The 17,652-nt window shown below is 40.6% G+C and overlaps 1 protein-coding gene across 1 annotated transcript in view; it reads right to left on the bottom strand.

The window, feature by feature from the left end:
• Positions 1-17,652, bottom strand: part of LOC126253363 (serine/threonine-protein phosphatase 6 regulatory ankyrin repeat subunit A-like) — a 199,494-nt gene that overhangs the window by 83,164 nt on the left and 98,678 nt on the right. Inside the window, exon 5 of the mRNA XM_049954637.1 lies at positions 17,155-17,265. Within this exon, the coding sequence (XP_049810594.1) occupies positions 17,155-17,265 (111 nt within the window). The remainder of the gene's footprint in view (positions 1-17,154; positions 17,266-17,652) is intronic.

The following is a 17,652-nucleotide window of genomic DNA, read 5'->3' as shown; positions in this document are numbered from 1 at the left end:
CAAACGCGAGCAGGAATGTCACGATACGATAAACCACAATCGCGATAGGCTACAATCCGAGCTTCATCATAATCGGAAACATAATGGTACGCTTTTCTCCTCCTTACACGAGGCATCACAACAACGTTTCACCAGGCAATGCCGGTCAACTGCTGTTTGTGTATGAGAAATTGGTTGGAAACTTTCCTCATGTCAGCACGTTGTAGGTGTCGCCACTGGCGCCAACCTTGTGTGAATGCTCTGCAAAACTAATCATTTGCATATCACAGCATCTTCTTTCTGTCGGTTAAATTTTGCATCTGTAGCACATCATCTTCATGGTGCAGCAATTTTAATGGCCAGTAGTGTATCACCATGATAAAATAAGGGAAATCAGAGGTTGTACAGAAAGATATAAGTTTTCGTTCTTTCTGTGTACTATACGAGATTGGAATAATAGAGAATTGTGAATGTGGTTTGATGAACCCTCTGCTAAGCACAAAAAGTGATTTGCAGAACACCATGTAGACATATATGCAGACTCAATGTGACTCCATATTGTCATGGTATGTTCATGGTATGTTCTATCTGTTAAGCATTGGTAGAATTTTGTGCGTGTATACAGTGCAGTGGAAGCTGTGGAATCTTGCTATACAGATGCTGCCTTGTTAGACTAGAATGCACTGAGGTGACAAAAGCCATGGAATACTTCCCAATATTGCGTCAGACCACCTTTTGGTGGGCACAGTGAATTAATTTGAGGTGGCATGGACTCAACAAGCTGTTGAAAGTCACCTGCAGAAATAGTCAGCCATGCTGCATCTATAACCATCCACACTCGCAAAAGTGTTGCTGGTTCATGATTTTGTGCACAAACTAATGTCTTGATTATATCCCATAAATGTTTGATGGGATTTATGTTGGGTGATCTGGTGGCCCAAATCATTTACTCAAGTTGTCTAGAATGTTCTTCAAACCAGTCATGAGTAATTGCAGTCTGGTGACATGGCACATTGTCATCCATAAAAATTTCATTGTTGTTTGGGTACGTTAAGTCCATGAATGGCTGCAAAACAACCATTTCCAGTCAATGATCAATCCAGTTGGACCAGAGGACCCAGTCCATTCCATGTAAACACAGCCCACAGTATTATGGGACCACTACCAGCTTGGACAATGCCTGATTAAAAACTTCAATCCATGGCTTTGTGAGATCTGCAGCACACTCAAATCCTGCCATCAGCTCTTACCAATTGAAATTCTGTCTCATCTGACCAGACCATGGTTTTCCAATCATCTAGAGTCCAATCAATATGGTTACAAGCCCAGGAGAGGCACTGCAGGTGATCTCGTGCTGTTAGCAAAGGCTCTAGTGTTGGTCGTCTGCTGCCACAGCTCGTTAACACCAAATTTTGTCACACTGTCCTGACAGTTACATTCATCATACATCTCTCATTGATTTCTGCAGTTGTTTCACACAGTGTTGTTTGTCTGCCTTAGCACTGACAACTCTACGCAAACCCCACTGCTCTCATCATTAAGTGAAGGCTGTTGGCCACTGCATTATCTATGGCGAGAGGAAATACCTGAAATCTGGTATTCTTGGTGCACTCCTGTAAATCTCAGAACATTGAATTCCCTAATGATTCACAACAGCAAGCAATTTGTGGGAGAAGATATCTTGTTTGAGTGCACAGACCATGAAACTATGTTGTCGGAGTGTGCACACCAGTCATTTGAACTGTTTCTAAAATACCAACATTTGAGGAAATGCTCTGCACTTAATCAACAAAATACTGTTGTTCGTATGTATAATGGGCATGAACCCAGATTTTTGTTGATATGGATAACTTAAAGTAATAGATTCTGATCTGTAAAGCTTCTGAAACAAATTCAAAGTAATTTTAGTAAGAGGGAGTTACTACAGATTTGTTGCTAATGTGGTTAACCCTTTTATCTATTGTACTATAACTATAGTGATTTTTGATTCCTTTTAAAGGGTCAAAGCTTGAATTAAACGATGATTTAAAGGCAATTGTCAACACATATAACATTTTGACTATATTGTTTGTATATGCTAACATGCCTTGTTCTTTTTTAAAATGTAACATCTGGTAAACTGCTGATTATAAGGACCTCATTTGTTAATGTAGCAGGGTAAATTTCAGCAGAGTTCCTTGTCTTTTTAAAATTGATTCTGGTAAATTTGTGATACTAAGAAGATGTATTGTTAATGTTATAAGACCTTGGAAGTGGTCCAGTTGTTACGATACATTCTGCAAAGGTTATTGTGCTTCAAAAGAATTAATGAAAATTTTACTATTTTTAAAAATAAATTGTCAGAAACTTGATTGTGTGTCCATTCTTTTCCCTAATCAGTCACTGCCAAAACAGTGCATGTGCACAAGTGGTTCTGGCAACACTAAGTGTCTGTGAGTGGTTCTCAAGCTGATAGGTACCTTAACATTTGAAAATGCAAGGGTAATTGAGTGGGCAGTGTCTGGCAAATCAAAGAGGCTACTTTGTTAGGCTTGCTACGACTGACTGTTCTCAATTGTCAGTGCCTTGCAGCAGCTGACACAATAGTGGCATGATCTACTCAGCAACCAGTGAAGGGGGCAACATCTATCTGGTCAAACCAATGAGGACGTAATGTGATGAAGCAAGCTGGGATCTCTTTATTCCTCTGTTGTTTTGCCATCTGCCTCCTTAAATTCATTTTATTTTCATTTTTGCCTAATTACCATTAACATACATGAGTATAATCTGCATTTTCATAAAACATAAAGGTTAGCCCTCAGTTTTAAGAAATATAGCACCAGATTTATTTTGTGCTTAGTTTGTGTATGTACTCAATTTCCTAATTTATTTTGATTGTTCCTAGTTTATATCTTTTGTTATCAGGTGAAATCAGTAATTGTTTCATCGCTTAGATTCTATTGTTGACTTATAAACAAATCTAAATTCTGTTATAATTATAAACATTTGGAAGAACTACTACTAGCATTGTTAAAGTATGTATTTGGCTCTATTCATAAACATGTTGGCAAATCCAGCCCTTATTTAATTCCAAAATAATTACCAGATTTGTCAAAAGCATTGCTTGCGTAGCTATATCTGTCAATTTCATTATTTAAACAAATAATTCAGCCTAACCTTTGTGATAGAAGGAACTGTTCAAAAGGAGATATATTTCGATATATTCAGTTAATTGAATGAGTTATGTTTTAATTGTAATTTCTGTAAATTAAATACCAAACAATGTTTAGTTTCAGTACCTATTATTGTGAGGATATATAAAGGCCAAATTTTTGGTCCCAAGACAGTCAGTCCATGGCCGATTTTTGGACAAGAAACCTGTATTGGTTGTTCAATGGTAACTATTGTAGCAGTATGCTGATATATGCCTGCAAACCATTAATGAGTGAACTGGCCATATTAAATATGTAATATTGGGGGATTGTGAACAGTGAAAGTAAAGAACTGTGAAACGCCACTGTGCAACTGTCGGCTACATCATTTACAGTAGTCGTCGTTGAACTTCCACTCCCCATTTTTCAGCCAGTGTAACAACACAGTATGTCAACACTGAGGACTATCAATGAAGAAATGAAGCAGTCGAATGCCAGATACGTGTTGAGGACTCTGAGGAGCTATGAAAGGATAGATTGTTGTTCAGATTTTGGCAAGATCAAAGTGCTTTTTTAATTAGAATGTAGTGTACAGTGTGGAATCCTCCATTAATTTGAATTTTTCAGTAACACCAAGTCCCTTAATCCATGACTCAAATAACCTGAAAGATTTATGCATGTGGTAGTAACACACATTTACAAAAATGAAGATAAGCAATTGACCCCTAATTATAGATCCATCTCTCACCTTCCATCAGAAAATGTTTGAGAAGTTAGCTCACAGTACTGAGGCAACTATCAGCCACTAGAACATTAATGTTCATCTTTGATGACATAATATTTGACTCTGCTCTCTTTGTCTGTGTGTCTGTGTGCCATTATGAGTAGTTCAATTGTATTGTGCTTGTAAGCTGCATTAAAGCTTCTGATAATGAATAGCTTGTTGGTGATTCCATCCTCTACCACATTGGTGACCCTGACAATGATCACTAACATCATTTTCAATGCCAACATCACGGATTTGAGCTTTGTGATGACTGACAATGTGGCTATCTTTTGTCGGACTTCTTTGTTTGCCAGTTTTACAGCTTGCTGTATCTGGATGCAGTTATTGGAAGTGTGATGAGTATGTACAGAGGGGTCCAGAAAAATGTAGACAATCTTTGATAGTTAATATCTCTGGAACAAAATGACATATCACAGCAATTTAGGGCGGTAGTGTAATCCATTGTTTTCTCAACAGATCTTCGCAGATGTTTTCCAGCAGATGAAAATGCAGCTATGAGTGAAGTAAGATTGTTGTTTGAGGAATGCAAGACTGTATTGAAGTGATACTGGAAGTAGGAAAAAATAGTGGAGGTACAACAGCAATGGTGTAATGTGTACGGAACTCAGCCACCAACACATACAAAATTTGGGATGGATTTGAAGCCAATGGTACTGTTCAGGATGTGCATAAGGAAGGATCTGGATAACCAAAAACATCAATAACTCCAGTTTCTGGCACTGCTGTGTTGCAACATTTTATTACATCACCTCAACAATCTGCAACGTGCACGCTATGAATGATGATGACCTGGATCTAAGGATGAAGTACAACAAGTGGTTTGAAGGGATACTTCATGAAGATGAACGGTTTGCAGGGATCATTATCTGGTCTGCCGAGGCGCAGTTCAGACTGAACAGTACTGTAGAGCAAAACTGCGAGGATGGGGCGTGAGTCATGCTTGGGTAGCTCAGTTGGTAGAGTACTTGCCCGAGAAAGGCAAAGGCCCCGAGTTCGAGTCTCTGTCTGGCACACAGTTTTAATCTGTCAGCAAGTTTCATATCAGTGCACACTCCACTGCAGAGTGAAAATCTCATTCTGAGTACTGTAGACCATCAAAATTGCATGTACTGGGCTCCTGAAAATCATCACGTTCATATGCACAAACATGTTACTCTAACAGGTGTTAATGTGTTGGTGTGGTCTGTCATTGCCTCATTTGACTGGCTCACTCTTCTTTGAAGGTACCGTAATGGGTGAGGTGTATCTTCATATACTGCAAACATCGAGATGTCAGAGCCCACATGGATGAAAATCTACCTGGGTGATGGTCAGGTCAAAGAGCAGCTGTTGAGTACCTACCACTGTCTCCAGACCTCACACCTTTTGACTTCTACCTATGGATTACCTTGAAAAATGAAGTTTGGTCAACAGAAGCAAGCTACACTGAATGAGCTACGAGAAACATTGGAGGCCTCCTTTCTGGCTATCACGCGAGCAACAATGGCAGATATAGTTTGGTCAACAGTTTCAGCAGCATCGACATTGTTTTGCTATCAGTGGGGGTCACTTTGAACACATAAAATAATCGTAATTGTCCCCCTGTAATAGAATTGTAATGATGTGTCATCTTGTTCCATTATATTTACTATCAGGAGTGTTTACATTTTTCTAGACCCCTTTCTATTTTCTCATGAGTACAGCCCTGTACTCACCTACATTCTGTCAAATGTTATTCTGGTGTTTATTTACTTCCATATGTACACCTTACTAACTATGAATGCAGCAATGTACACTGTGTAGAACTCTGTATTACCCCATCACATTATGCCATGAGACCATGAATCTCAAATGTGTTGTCCTCCATATCCTACGTTAATCTGGAGCAGGAACAATTCTGCTCTTATGTGACTCAAACGGACACTATAACATTACTGACTGCACACTGGCATGAAAACAGAGCACCGACTTGAGTGTTTCCAAACAGTAATGTCAGTTTTGGCACTTTGCACGTCACGCAACATATTGACAATGTATGTTCTGGACTGGTTGTTACCTCACAATGTGTACACTTCCACATGTGCACCTTACTATCTACGAATCTACACAACGTACTACATATGTCACCAATGCTGCATGGTGGCCTGGGATTTGTGCACTACTTGCCATCTACAGATATCATAAGCTCCCTAGGTCGGTATGTTATGACTTCTCTGTTTTCACATTCTGCATCTTCAGCTGTACCCTCTTTGACAGTCAACCGCATTTCCGTACCTCCTGTGTCACGACTCCTCAGCTCTCCATATGGGCCTCAGGCAACACATCGCATCACGTCCACCTTCCACATCTTTATGCACCGTTATCTTTGGTGACCGCAGTTATCCCAGCCGTGCCAGCCTACTGTGCTGTCACACCTACTGCATCATGTGCTGAATGAGGTCATCACATCATCCAACCCACAACAACCTCGAGCAATGCCTCACTGAGACACCTGCAGCTGCTCAATCCACATTTTGTCCCTGCCAATGCTGTACCACTTTCACTGGTCATCACAGATCCACCTCTTATGTGAACACTATGCAGATGGTTTTATGCAACAGGTTTCCTCAATTGCATTTGTTTCTGAAGGACAATCCATGAATGTGGTTCATCTTGGCGGATAACATCTTTGACTTTCATGACATTATGGATGAAGAACTCTGTTTTATTTGCCAGAATAATCATTTGAACAACCACACTGACCTTATTAGTGACTTGGTGCTCTCTGCATCTGCCCATCGCAAATATTCTGTGGCTAAAACTACTATTATTGAATGTCTGTCACATCTGTTCTTCTGAACCCACACATCATATCATACACAATGAGAAATTAGGATATAGGACCTCATCCCAACTTTGGTAGCACCTTTGCATATCAGTGGATGATGAATTCATGCTGGATGTTGTGGGTTATCAAACTCCTAGACGAATGGCAATTACAATTATTGTCTCATGCTTCCAATCCACTGGTTCTGCCTTTTGGATCTCCCCTGCCCCCTGTCCCACTCCACTCCACTTTGCTCAGTTGGCAGAGGCCGCATGAGAGTGCGCAGGGCTGCCCTGGACGACACACAGCCACCTGGCAACAACTTTCATACACTACCCAACTACTCGCATCAACATCCTGATTGCTTCTTAGATAGCAACTGAACAGCAAGTCACCTCTCTGAGAATTCAAGAAAAGGCATGCAAGTAGCAAGGGTTACTCCCCACTTCATGTACCTCCTTTTCTGGTTCCACAATACATTTGAAGATGCTGCTCAGAATTGTCACCCATCTGGTGCAGTAAACTCTTCACAAAGACTGGTTGAGGAGTCCCAGCACACACCCCTCACACAGCATGCCTTATCACACAACTGTTGGCGAAGACTTCATCTTCCCATGGTTGTCTTTACATTACGGACTGCATATAGGGCCTCGGATTTCTCACTGATACTGATGCCGAGGCTAGTGTTATACCTATGGCACTGGTCTTTCCTTGTACATTCCTTACCAAACTGACACTGTGTGTGGTGAACAACTCCTGCATCAGAGTCCTCAGTGCTTGTGGACCTCCAGGTTCATCTCATGTCTTAACTGTGTTTCCTGTGGACATGTCAAGTCACTGATGTTGATGAACCAGTGCTCAGCATCAACTTCCTTAGACATTTTGGATTTTCATCTAACGTACAGTCAGATTCAATGCTACACCATGCACATGGCTCACTAATTCTGGGCTCGTTTGGCACAGCCCCTTCCATGCCACCTATACAAGAACCCCTCCTACACTCCCTCTCCAAGCACTCTGTGTTATTGGACCACCTCATCATTTCACTAGTCGAGCTTTTGCTCAAGCACTCCACCATCGACACTCTTCAGGTGCACAAAGCCTTACTGAGTCAACAGATCAACAATGCATCTGCGTGGATGGTATATGATCTTCATGTAGTATGCCATCCCTCCAACACAATTTCCTCACAATTGAGTGATGCGGCTACTATTCAGTCTGCTCCACCTTTGTCGCCATTGATGTCTCAGGACTCCAAAGTCAGTGACATTTGTCTCTGCAGTGTCTCACCCCAGTGTACTCCCCACTTGTACTCTTCAGGCGAGTTGCAACAAAGCGCTCATGGCAGCGATCCCTAGTGGCATGTGCCATAGAATCATTACAATGGAAGGTCCTCCCATATACCATAAGGCCTTAATACCCAAAAGTCTCTACATGCCAGGTCAATTGTCACTCAACTACTCAACATCAGAAGCATTTGCCCATCAGACAGCAACTGGTCTTTCTCCATACACCACGTCCAAAAGAAATACAGGTTTTTTGTCAATGTGGGGATTACCACGTCCTAAGCTCTTCAACTGTCATAGATAACTACCCAGTCCCTCTCATCCAAGACTACACTTAGTTGCTTAATGGTGCATGGATATATAGTATCCTGGACTGCTACTAGGCTTTCCACCAAATACCTATGTTCACTGACAACTTTCCAAAAACCTCATTGATTAAACCCTTTGAGCATTGCAAGTAGTGCTTCATGCCTTACTGCATTAAAAATGCCCCAATGTGGCAGAGATTTATTGACTCTCACTTGTACAATGTGCCATTCACATATGCTTATCTTGATGTCATTTTGATTTTTCAATCTACCACTGAGGAGAATGAACAGCGCCTGTCACAGGTCCAGGTCACACTGCACTGCAACTGTTTCGAAATCAATCATGAAAAGTCAAAGCTGACCTGTGACAGTATCACCTTCCTGGGTTATACCATTTTTTATGATGGTAGCCAACTGATGTCTGACCATATGGAGCTCATTGGCAACTTACCTTCACCAATGGAGACTACCGTGAACTATGCAGTTTCCTTGGCATCATAAATTTCTGCTGCTGCCACCTACCACATACTGTCTCTATTCAGGTCCCCCTTACCAAAGCCCTCGTTGATAAGAACACGTCAGGCACTGGAAAGGTGCCTTGGACGAATGATACGATCACAGTTTTTGAGTCACTCCAGATCAGCCTCACCCGTACTGTCACACTGGCTCACCCAGGGCCCACTTCTCACATCTCAGTTACCACAGATGCGAGTGACACATTGATTGGCACAGTATTGCAGCGGCATATCAGCAGCACAACCAAACTTCTTTGATTCTTTTCTAAGAAACTTTCAGTCTCTCAGTACAAATGGCCAACATTCGACCACAGACTTCTTGTGGCCTACCAAGCAATAGTTCCACGATGATATCGAGGGAGACAAATTCACCATATTTATGGACCACTGCCCGCTGGCTACCACCATCCATAACCATGGAAAGGATGTTCCTCCTCAACAGTTCTAGCACATGGACCTCATCTGCCAGTATTCCACAAATGTGCAGTACATGCTTGAGTCTGATCATGTCATCATGGATATTTGTCCCAGATAAACATTATCTCTACTCCCCTCTACAGGAACGAGTAGGCATGCCTACTGACAGATGACCCTGAGCTAGCTGACATGTTGACAGATACAAAATGCTCTTTAACGCATCACCTCCTCCTGAGTTTCCCCATAACCATCATGTACAATACCTCGACAGGCATGCTCTGCTTGGTAATGCCTGTCCCTCTATACCAGCCAATCTTCACATATCCCTGCAGAGACTGGGCCAACCAAGTATCAAAGCTACAACAAAACTAAGTACTGAATACTTCGTTTGGCCAAAAAAAAAAAAAAAAAAAAAAAAAAAAAAAAAAAAAAAAATAATTTGTTGCACTTGGACACCCACATGTATCTCATGTCACGGTAGTAAGGTGGGATGGTATGCCAGCCCCATCTTGGACAATTCAGCATCCCCAAAGGTCGTCTACACTATGTCCATATTGACATTTTGGGACCACTAGCACCCTGAGATTGTTTTTGTTAAATTCTGTCTATCATAGACACAGTTATGAGGAGAGTTGAAGACATTGCTCTACCTGACATTGCGGCCAAAACAGTTGCCCATGTTTTTGTTAATTCCTGGATTGCCCACTTTGGCTGCCCCTCCTCATTTGCAACCAACCAGGGACACCAATCTGAGTCCCCACTCTTCTCAAAACTTTGCAAGCTGTACAGTTTCAACAAATTTCGCACCACTGCTTACCACCTGTAGAGCAATGGTCTCATGAAACATTGCACCTGCACACTAAAGGTGGCACTTGTGTGCCATGGAGGTTCCCAGTCAGAAGCACTACTGTGGACCCTTATAGGGATATGTGCTGCTTACAAGAAGAGTCTCCAGACATCACATGCAGACAAGTTGTATAATGAGCTGCTTGTCCTACCTGCCGAATGCATTGCCACCTCTGTAGCTGTATTCTCCACCCCATGTTTTTGTTCACAAAGAACTTGCTACTTACAATGATGTGATGCTCCATGATGACTCTGTTCAGGAATCATGCAAGCTTCCCTACTCGAGTCCTCACGAGGTAGTCACTCATGGACAAACACTTTTGACATCATATTTGATGGGAAATGTCAGATGATCTTTGAGAACTGACTGAAACCTGCTTGGTCACTCTCTGATGATCTTACTCAGGCTGTCAACATATGATACGTGAAGTGACAGCGAGTCACTTCCCCTTGTGGTTCCCACATTGGCCTCCTACTGTTCCGAGCCACATGAGCAACAATAGTGAAGTACCATGTGTCACCCCCACCTCTGCCTCCACACAGATGACTCTCACTGTGTTCACTGTTGACCTCTCTACTGAGGTCAGGAACAGTACAGCCTCCATATACATCATCTCACCACTGTCTTGAGACAATGCCTCCACCATGAACATCTGGCTCCTGAACTCTTTCAGACTACCTCCAATCCTCTTGACACCTCCCAGAATCATATTTACACAAATATTTCCTCTGATGGCCCAGTCTCCATCATCAGCCCCATTTGACCTCTGATTATGGTCATCACTCTCGCCAACGTCCTCCCTCTCCCACACAGAATGTCCTCTTCATCTACCTGAGTGAATGGGAGATTTTACCATCAGTGGCATCACCTGCTTTGCACAGCCTTCATGCTCTGCACTCCCTTTGGGGAGGGGGGGGGGGGGGGGGGGGAATGGCTCTGTGGCATCCATCAACCACTATGTCACTATTGTTAATCGTTGATATTATGATCTTTAACTTTTCTCTCTTTGTCTTTGTGACTGTGTAGTGTGATGAGTTGTTCAATTGTATTGTGCTTTTATGTTTCATTAAATTGTTTTTACCCAATTGTTTGTTGACAATTTCCATCCTCGACCACATCAACATTAGGACTGGAATTACTACAATGTAGTCCTGGACCACCCTTCTAACCATAACCTACCAAGAGCCCAGTTTTGCTTATGTAATAGTTTATCTGGTGAGAAGGAAAATTATGAACAAGTTCTAGTAGAACTAAACAGGAAAAATTACCCTATTGATATTCTGTTACCTTGCCAAGTCTTATGTTCGTATTTATCATAAAACTGCATTAGGAATGCTGAAGTTATAAGGAAGATCATGAATGTAGTCATATCTTAACAATAGAAAATAGAGGATCACATTAATATATGACAGAACCTGAGTAATAATAAGTTCAGAGTAGGGAAGCATTAAGTATGTTGTCCCACAAGATTTGGTGCTAGGTCCTCTCCTGTTCCAGGACACTGGAGAATTCTTCAGAAACTCAGATGTTTGCTGATGAGAGAAGTATGCTAATATAGGGCCTAATACAACCACACCATACACAGACAGTAAAATGGTGACACATGCCTAAAATTGTTTCACAATAAACAGCTCAGCCCCACCCCCAATCCTAACAAGACTTATATAATGTAATTCAAAAAGACATAAAACCAACTTATGGGTACCAGGAAACAAATCAATGGACAAATATTGGCCAGAAAACAAATCAATGGGCAAATACCTCTACATCTACATCATATCCCACAAGCAACCTAATGGAGTGTGGTGGAAGGTACTTTCGGTACCACTATCTGATCCATCCAACTCTTCCACTCACGAATAGTGTGTGGGAAGAATGATTGTTAGTAAGCATCTGTATTGGCTCTAATTCCTTGAATTTTCTCCTCATGGTCAATATGAGAGATGTATGTGCAGGGAAGTAATATGTTGTCCAATTCCATCTGAAAAGTGCTGTCCCAAAATTTCAATAGTAAATCTCTCAATGATGCACAATGCCTCTCTTGTAACATCTGTTTGTCTAACATCTCCGTAATGGTCTCTTGCCAGCTAAACAACCCCGTGATGTAACGCAAGACTCTTCAGTCCTGCCTGATAGGGACCCCCAATGGATGAACATTACTCGTGAATTGGGTGAACAGGCACCCTATAAGCCACTTCTTTTGTGGATGAATTACATGTCCTTAAGATTCTTCTGATGAATATGAGTATGGTGTCTGCTTTTCCCACTGTCTGTTTTATATGGTCATTCCCCTTAAGATCGTGCTTAGATATTTTATGGCAGATGTTGTCTCCAGCTGCTTGTCACCAAAAGTGTAGCTGTACAGTAGTGGATTTCCTTTCCTATGTATGTGCAATATATTACATTTATTTACATTCAGGGTCAACTGCCAGAGCCTGCACCAATCATCAATTCTCTGCAGGTCATTCTGCAAAATTCTTATTATCTTCTGGCGTTGCTACTTTGGTATTGACAACTGCATGATCTCTGAATAGCCTTAAAGAGCATCTGATGCTTTCTGCTAGATCATTTATACATACTGTGAACAGCAACGGTCCTATCACACGTCCCTGTGGTACTCCAGATATTACCTTTTCATTTGTTGATTTTGATTAGTTAAGAGCAATGTGTTGAGTTCTATCTGCAAGAAATTCTTGAATCCAATTGTAAGTCTTCTCTGATACTCCATAAGCTCATATTTTTTTCATTAAACAGCAATGTGGGACAGTGCCAAATGTGTTACTGAAATCAAGGAATACAGCATCAATGTGAGTGCCATTGTCCACTGCACTGCGGATCTCATGGAGGAACAGAGAGACCTGAGTTTTGCAGAATCTCTGTTTGTGGAATCCATGTTGATTTTTCTAGAGGAGACATTCATTTTCCAAAAACGTCATAATTCTTGAGTATAAAATATGTTCCACATTTCTACAACAGATTGACATCAACGATATAGGTCTATAATTCTGTGGATCTGTATTACGGCCTTTCTTAAAAATGGGAATGAGCTGCACTTTTTTCCAGTCATTAGATATCTTTCATTGCTCCAGCAAGCTGTGATAAATTGCTGCTGGAAGGGGAGCAAGTTTTTTCACATAATCTTTATAAAATCTTATTGGTATCTCATATGGTCCTGACACCTTTCCACTACTAAGCAATTGTAGCTGCTTTTCAGTTCCACAATCGGTTATCTCAATATCTGCCATTTCAACTGTCACAACACAATTGAAAGGAGGGACAGTGTTACAATCTTCTATGGTGAAACAGCTTCGGAAGACCGAATTCAGTATTTTGGCCTTCTCTCTGTTATCTTCTGTTTCGGTGCTGGTGTGGTCGGTGAGAGAATGAATAGATTTTACCCACAATATGACCAAAATTTGTTAGGTTTTTTTACTCAGGTCGGCTGACAATGTCTTACTTTCAAAATCGTTGAACGCTTCTCTCATTTCTTTCCTTATGCTCATTTTCACTTTGTTCAGCTTTTGTTTGTCAGCTACATTTTTACTTCTCTTGAATTTGAGTTGAAGTGCTCTTTGTTTACATAGCACTTTTCTAACATGGATATTAAACTATGGTGGATCTTTCCCATCCCTTAAAACCTTACTCAGAGCATACTTGTCTAGGGCATACTGAATGATGCCTTTCAATTTTTTCCATTTGATCTCCACATCTTTGTCTTCATCACTAAATGTTTGATGCTGACTGCTGAGGTATTCTGAAATTTGTATCCTTCACCCTTTCTGAGCAAGTGTATCTTCCTCCCTTTCTTAACAATGCTTGTAGGACCCATCATCATAGATGCTGTCACACCCTTATGATCACTGATAACTTCCTCTGTGTTAACTGATTCGATAACTTCAGTTCTGTCTATTGCCAGGAGGTCCAAGACTTAATCCACTTGAGTTGGTTCTCTAACTATCTGCTCAAGGTAATTTTTGGACAAGACATTCAGATCAATGCCACACGAATCCCTGTCTCTGGCACCAGTTTTGATGGTATAACACTCCCAATCTATACATGGGAAGTTAAAGTCACCCACTATTACAATGGTGTGATCAGGAAAATTACTAATGATATTCTGCAAGTTCTGTCTGAAGCGCTCTACAACTGCAGATCATGACCCAGGTGGTCTATAGAAGCATCTGATCACTGTTTTGGCTTTTCTTTGTTACTCAATTTCACCCAGATTAATTTGCATTTGGAATTTGTGATAACCTCACTAGATTTTATCGAATTTTTTACTGCAATAAACACACCACCGCCATTGATGACTAACTTATCCTTAGGATAAACATTCCAATCTGAACTTACTGGTTAAGAGTCCATGTGTGATGTTCTTAGGCATCCAGATTGATAATAAACTGATGTGGTACCAGAATATGGATGACTGGACCAAGAAGGTCAATTATGCCTGCTCTGCACTTAGAAATCTCTCTCACTGTGTTGATATGCAGTTGAACTTGCTAGCACACTTTGCTTACTTTAACTCAGTAGTGTCCTGTGGCATAATCTCCTGGTGCAATGCAGCAGAGGTCAAATGTGTTTATTCCACAGAATTGTGCAGTAAAAATAGTGTGTAAAATTGATAACTAAACTTCTTGCACAAGCCTCTTCAGAGACCAAGGGAATCTTACATTTACATACCAATACATTGAAAGGTGGCTACACTGAGCCACAGCGCCAGAGATCGCGCTAGAGAGTATTGTTCCGCCACCTCCACTGGCAGTGATTATTGAGATGTCGTAGTGGGCAGTGCTTGGGGAGAGCTCGTGGTAGTCAGTGCTTGTTAAGAACTCGTAGCAGAGAGTGTTTGTTGAGATGTGCTAGTAGGGAGTGCTTGCTGAGATGTGATACTGAAAAGTTCTTGTTGAGATGTGGTAATAGCGAGTCGGTGTGGAGATATATTGTAATGATTAGAGTGATTTTGGTCAATATATGAAGGTAACGAAACTTGATTTATTTTTTCATTATTCAATGTCGTAAATAATGCTTCATTACAGGTTCAGTCAACAAAGCATCTGGCTTGTGTTCTGGGATTAGAGTGTAATTCTGGTTCTCTTGAGTAATTATGGTATTTCTATTTCCTTTAATTAATTCAGTATAAACGATATTTAAAATTTCTTGTGTTGTTGAAGAAGAACAGTGCCAGATGCGTACCATTAAAGTTTGCTGCTGCCCTCCTTATGTCCCTGTGTGACTAATGGCCTCCTGTGAGGTGACTGACTACAAATGCTTATTGCATGCAGTTCCTGGCACAACATTCTCTCTCTGTAACATGTTGTGATTGGACTTCCATTCACTGCCTGTATCAATTCCCGTCAGGTTTGGAAGTAATTTTAGTTCACAAGCTGTGGATATTTTTCCACTCACTGTTCTGATGTGTTTTATGGCCCGGGATGTTACACCACTGCTTGTAGACACACTGAACAGCCTGCTGTGAAACACTGACAAATCTGGCAACTTAACACACTGTCTGACCTAGGCACATCCAAACACGATTTTCCCACTTTGCACTATGTCACTTCCTTACATTTACCCATGTTTACATAAACATCTGCTTGAGACACACATATCTCACTGATGGCTGCTGTCTTGTGCTTGCACAGAGACAGTGCACATGTAGTTGAACATGATACTCAATCGCTGCACCACCTGTAAAGGAGTAATGATTAATCTGTGCATGCACACTGAAGTGACTATTTTTTCCTCTGGTGAGCTTACTTTATTAGCCTTTCCTTTTACAGTATATCAGAATATTTTGGCTTGGAGGTGTATATTCTGACTAACTCTAATAACTGTACTAAATAGATCATTAAATGATTTGGCAAAACAGGAATGTCATTAACTGTGCATTGCCCTTTGATGCATTTGAATGAATCAAAGTTTTATTGATAAATGAATCAATCAGAGTTTTATCAATAAATTATGAGACCTAATTGGGATGAGAGAGAGTTGAAAGTATTAATTTTACTTTTATGTGCATATTGGTAGTAATACACATTTTACCACCTGAAGGCAAGTTATGGTCAGAAATTATGTTTCATAATTAATTAGTTTCCTCAACTGAATTTTTCTTAGATCCTGCTTTATCAATATGGAACCAAATTACGATTATTTTCACCTCATAACTTCAGGAAAAAATTGGCAATCTAAATCCCAAGGGATGGGAGGAGAATTTGGTAGTGCAGGGGGGGGGGGGGAATGAGGTAGAGGGAGGGCAAAGCCTTGAAAACTCTCAGCCCACACCACCGACCTCCCTACCCCTCTACCCCCAGTGCAAAAGCCCAAACATTCTGGATGGGTGACCCTATGCCCGATGATGTGTAGCTTGGTCACTTTTTATTTTCTTCCATGGTGCAGTTTTCAAAGTCTACACCCTCATCTTCAGGAGGTTAAATGGTTTACATGTGCATTTCTTTCCCTTAAGATGTGGGTGTAAAACCACAAAATGTGTCATGGAAGAAAATAAAAAGTGGGTGAAACAAGGAATAGCATAAAATATCTGTAGCCACTTTGTTTCTGAGAAATATAAAAAAAAAATGTCTTTAGACACTTTCTACAACTACCCAGAAATTTTCCTGGAAAGGTAGACAATGTTTGGTAGACTGTGGACATCTGTCATACTGTCACCACAACACTTCCATGCAAACAATTGCCGAAGGGTGATAAGTCAGTAAATGGAATACAGTGTATCTCAGATAACTTATTCAAATGATGGAAAGTCCAGGATGGAATAAAAGCTGCCACACATTTTAGGTTTCAGCCAAAAGGCCTTCTTCTGAACACACATGCACAGCAACCTCATACATTACCATTATTATGTGGTGTGCAGCCACAGCAGCCAGAGAGAGTCTCATGTGTGTGTGAGTTGTGCTTGTGTGAATGTGTGTGGGTTTTCTACTTCAGAAGAAGGCCTTTTGGGCAAAAGTTAAAACATATAACAAACTTTTTGTTGTGCCTGTCTGCAACTCAATGTCTCCTGCATATGGTGAGTAGCAATCTATCATTTTCATAATACAATTTATTGTAGTAACTTCTAGATGCATTAGTCATTTTATACCTTCCAATTTCCTTCTTTAGCTGCATAATGTATTGGTGTTCTGCCATTATGATCTGCAACATTCACTCTCATTCCACTTTGTATGAGCCTCTCTGTAATCTTTGAAAATTCCTGTAATAGACCATTCATACATTAGTCACTGACATAGAAAACAAATTAGAAAGAAATAGAAGTTTGAAGCACTGGTGCAGAAACACATTTACTAATTTGGCTATAGATAGTTTAAAAGTTTTTGTTACTAGTAGTGTTTAAGACATGTTCCCAGATAAACATTAAAGTTTATACTGCAATCATGATGTGCATAATATGGGGACAACATTCCCAGGTCACTTCAAAGATGGAGGAGAGTCACACAACACAAAAGAAACTTGTTTGAATAACTTTGCAGTTACACATCAGAATGTTAGAAAACTAAAAGAAATATTAATGAACTTCTTACCAAAACACAAAATCTAGACTGTCAAAAAAGAAGTTGACATCTTAAGTCTATCTGAGTAC

This window comes from Schistocerca nitens, chromosome 4 (assembly GCF_023898315.1).
Source record: "Schistocerca nitens isolate TAMUIC-IGC-003100 chromosome 4, iqSchNite1.1, whole genome shotgun sequence".
Lineage (NCBI taxonomy): Eukaryota > Metazoa > Arthropoda > Insecta > Orthoptera > Acrididae > Schistocerca > Schistocerca nitens.
This window is presented reverse-complemented; position numbering and strand designations above follow the sequence as displayed.